This window comes from Galeopterus variegatus, unplaced genomic scaffold (assembly GCF_000696425.1).
Source record: "Galeopterus variegatus unplaced genomic scaffold, G_variegatus-3.0.2 Scaffold6541, whole genome shotgun sequence".
Classification (NCBI taxonomy): Eukaryota; Metazoa; Chordata; class Mammalia; order Dermoptera; family Cynocephalidae; genus Galeopterus; species Galeopterus variegatus.
The window spans coordinates 31,655-35,968 of NW_007732652.1; the positions used below are offsets into that span (position 1 = coordinate 31,655).

The 4,314-nt window shown below is 34.6% G+C and overlaps 1 protein-coding gene across 1 annotated transcript in view; it reads left to right on the forward strand.

Moving 5' to 3' along the window:
- Positions 1-2,053: 2,053 nt before the first annotated feature.
- Positions 2,054-4,314, forward strand: part of LOC103606383 (follistatin-related protein 5-like) — a gene marked incomplete at both ends in the record, with an annotated part of 71,772 nt that continues 69,511 nt past the window's right edge. Inside the window, one exon of the mRNA XM_008590987.1 lies at positions 2,054-2,174. Within this exon, the coding sequence (XP_008589209.1) occupies positions 2,054-2,174 (121 nt within the window). The remainder of the gene's footprint in view (positions 2,175-4,314) is intronic.

The window sequence follows — 4,314 nt, forward strand, 5'->3', positions numbered from 1 at the left end:
CCACATATCATGAAAGTAACCCCTTTAAATTGTGAAAGCAATTTAGTAGTTTTTAGTATATTAGCAAAATTGTGCAGCCATCATGGATATCAAAGAATAGAACATCTTCATCCCTCCAAAAAGGACTTTATATCTATTAGCAGCCATTTGCCACCCCATCCTCCCATCCTCCCATCCCCCAGTCCCCGGTTATCACTAATCTGTCTTCTAGGTCTGTGGATGCAGCCATTCTGAACATTCCATAAAATTGGACTCATGCAATTTGTGACCATATGTGTCTTGCTTCTTTCATTTAACAAAATATTTTCAAGATTCATCCATACTGCAATACATATCAATACCTTATTCCTTTTCTTAATCTAAATAATATTACATTGTATAGATACATCCCATTGTGTTTATCCACTCATCAGCTGACATTTGTGTTGTTTTTACTTTTTAGCTATTATGAGTAGCGTTGCTCTGAACATTTGTGTAGTTTCTGTGTAGCTATGTTTTTTTTTATCCTCTGGGGTATATACCTAAAAATAAAATTGCTAGTCATAGGTAACTCTTTGTTCAACTTTTTGAGGAAATAAATGCCAAACTATATCCAGACCACAGGCACCATTTAATATTCTCACTAGCAATGCTTGAAGGTTCCAAATTTTCCACACCATTAACACTCAGTATTGTCTGTCTTTTTTATTTTAGCCATTGTAGTGAATATGGAGTGGTATCTTATCATGGTTTTTATTCGCATTTCCTTAGTGATTAATAATGCTGACATCTTTTTGTGTTTATTGTCCATTTGTAAATTTGTTGAGAAATGTATTTATGAATATCCTATTCCTCAGTATTTTCTTAAAAGGTTTTTTGGTCAGCCTGTTTTTATCCCTGACTAGTATCTCTGTCTCAGGAAATTGTCATGTTAAACAACTGCTGTTGTTTCTTTCCAATAAAAGTTTAGGGATAAGACTTTGTACACAGAGTGAGCTCTATCTAAGTCTTGCTCAAATAAAGAGAAGTCATGAAAATGTAAGTTTTCAGGGAGCTGTCAGACCAACCCAATGGGGACAATTCTCTGAGGATGGGGCCTTGGGGGAGCTCCAGACTGGTTCTTCTGCCACCAGTGCCAGCTAGCAGGATGGTTTTCACAGCTAGCACAGTTCAAGGACAATTTGTTCAAGGCTACCATGCAGCTGTGGAGAGGGGATAGGGAAGTCAAGTGGAAATGCCACAAATCTGCCCATTCTTACTGAGACTCTGCCACTTTTCTGAATAAATACTATGTGGATTGTTGCAAGCTTTTGACAATTTTCAGAATTCTGAAAAACTTGATTTTGGCCATTTTTGCTAGTGTACTTACTATCTTTATGGAAGAGGAGATTTCCTGATCTTTACTTTGCTGTTCTAGAGGTGCTTCTTGGACCAGAATTTGACAAACAGTGTGAGATTTTTCTCTTTCTTTTTTCCAAAATGGTTATACTTTTGTCCCCACAGATTTGACTTAGTATGGTTAATTTGTTTGAATATATTTATTGTTTCTGGGCTTAAAAAAGATAAATCCTAGTCTATGATATGGCTATAAATTTTATCATTGAGATCACACTGATTTAATAATTATTTTCTTGGTAAATACATAATTAAATAATATAAAAGTGGATAATTACAAGTGTGAAGAATGTAATTAGCAGCTATTTATTTTAGTTATAAGTAAGAAAAACATGTTATTAGCTTTATCAGTTTAAAAAATGTAAACTAAATTAGAACAAACATGGAAATTAAGTCACTTGATACATACATTCATATATTAAATATAAGTATAAAAAAACTATATACATGAGTGACATCACACTTTTTAAAGAAAACATATTTTAAGAATATGGTAATTGTGGGTCTTCCATATTTACAGGCCTAACAATGATCATTTTGTTAATATTAAAACTATACTTTCTTTAATCTATTTTCTTAACTCCTGAATACACCGTTTAAAAAAAAGTGGAATTGTTAAAATACATTTTAAATACAAACACTCTGTTTTATTTTATTTTATTTTACTTTTTTCCTTTAGGACTTTGGAGATGATGGGTCCTTGTATATTACTAAGGTTACTACAACTCATATGGGCAATTACACCTGCTATGCAGATGGCTATGAACAAGTCTATCAGACTCACATCTTCCAAGTGAACGGTAAGAAATATAGTACTGCTATAATCATTTTTTGCTTCACTAGGTATTCAAAGAACATCATAGTTGACTAGGAAGGGAAGGCTTCAATTGTATAAGTTTTGTCAAGGCTCTAACTTTTTGAGTTTGGGGACTCAATGTAAAAACTTTTAAAATTATAAATACACAAAGTGCCAAAGTGAATTAACACTATAAATTAGTACTCTTTTTCTCATTATGAAATATTACAGAGTAACGCATTTTAATTGGAAAATTAAAGATTAAGAAATTTAGATTACTTTTTCAGTTTGGAATATCATGCAAACATATAACTTTTAGAAGCTGAAAGCCATTTCAAATTTTAAATTAGATCGTCTATTTAATTAATCTTAATAATATAGAAAACTGTTTTTTGCATACAGCAAGTTTTGTACTCTTTTTTTTTTTTTGACCTGTAAGGGGATCGCAACCCTCGGCATGGGGGGCCAGCCCACAAGATTTGTACTCTTAATGCTTAATTTGATGGCTATGAGTGTGGACCAAATAGGCTATCATTTCTACAGTTAGAGCTTTGCTTTATTACTGATTGAATTCAAATTTTAGTTATTTACTTGAATTAATATAGGATTGCCTGTATGATTTATAAATAAGTGCTGATTCATTTTCATAGTTTATCATGATATTTATGTTAATCTACTCTATGATTTATAAAAAGAAGGCAGAAACTTACATGACTTTCTGTAGGAACAGCAAGATGGCTAGTGTGAATGGCATGAATTAAGAGGAGAGTGGCAAATAATGACCTTGGAGAGGTAGCCTGTGGTCAGATCACATGGAACCCTCTGGCCCTACATAAGTTTTTGGATTTCCATTCTAAGTGTAATGGGGAGCTATCAAAGTGCCTGGAGTGGCACATTCTGATTTGTTCTAAAATAAGTAAGTAGCTACAAAACTATTTTAGTCATCTAGGTAAGTGATAATGGTGGCTTTAAAGTATAGTGTTAGTGGTGGAGTTATAAAGCAGTGGTCAGATATTTAATACATTTTGAAAGTAGATTTGACATCTCATGCATGTCAGCATGAGGGTTAGAGAGTTTAAAAGATAAGCTTAAGGAATTAAGCAATTAAATATATGCTTGTGACATTTACTGAATTGAAGAAGGAGCAGAACTGAAGATCAAATGAGATTAATTTTTAAAATGTTAACTTAAATATAATTATTGATGGAAAAGTCAGGTATTCAATTGAGGAGAGTGACAGCCCAAAGTTGTATATTTAGATAATGTCACTGTGTATAGAGTGCATTTCAAGCTATAAATCTGAGCTTGATGAGGTCACCTTAGGAATGAGTATAGATGGATATAAAGGTAGAAGACTGAGCCTTGGATCTGAGGTTAACAAGTGGAGAAGAGAAGACCGTGAATGAGACCCTGTGATGGGAAGCATGTGTGCTGGAAATAAATTAAGAAAATGTAACAAGAATTTTGAAAAAACTGGGCAGTCTACTTGACAATTGTTGATACTCAACAGATGCAGATCTAGGCCTTGGTTTCTGGTGCAGACACAGAGTTGATGCATGTTGTTCTAAGTACCTGCAGATTTCTGGAGTCAGACTTTTGTATATAGCCATCATACCTGCTGATACACAATCTTGAGGGCGCTGGACAAGTCAGTGCTGAGAATGATCCCTGGCTAGATGCTGCATGCCTGGGAAAATTGTTGTTGCAAGTCTGGCTCTCACCTCCCTTTTTGTGGTGATCGTTAATTGACTGCTGCCCTAATTGACAAGATTAATACCTTGCTTTTTTTTTTTTCTTTTTTTGAGAATTAGGGAGATTTTTCTACTTAGTTATTAGCTAACAATTAATTCTGCCTGTTACCTCTTAGTCCTAATTCTTCCAGTCTGAGTACCAATCATGTAAGAGTTCTTGGTAGTTTTTAGAGAAGTACATGGTTTATGTCCCCCTGCATAAGAATCACATAAAAACATGGTCAAAAATGCAGAAATCTGGGCCGAGCCTGTGGCGCACTCGGGAGAGTGCGGCCCTGGGAGCACAGCAGCACTCCCACAGCGGGTTCGGATCCTATATAGGGATGGCCGCACACTGGCTGAGCGCAGTGCAGCCAGTCTCAAAAAGGACAAAAAAAAAAAAAAAAAAAAAAA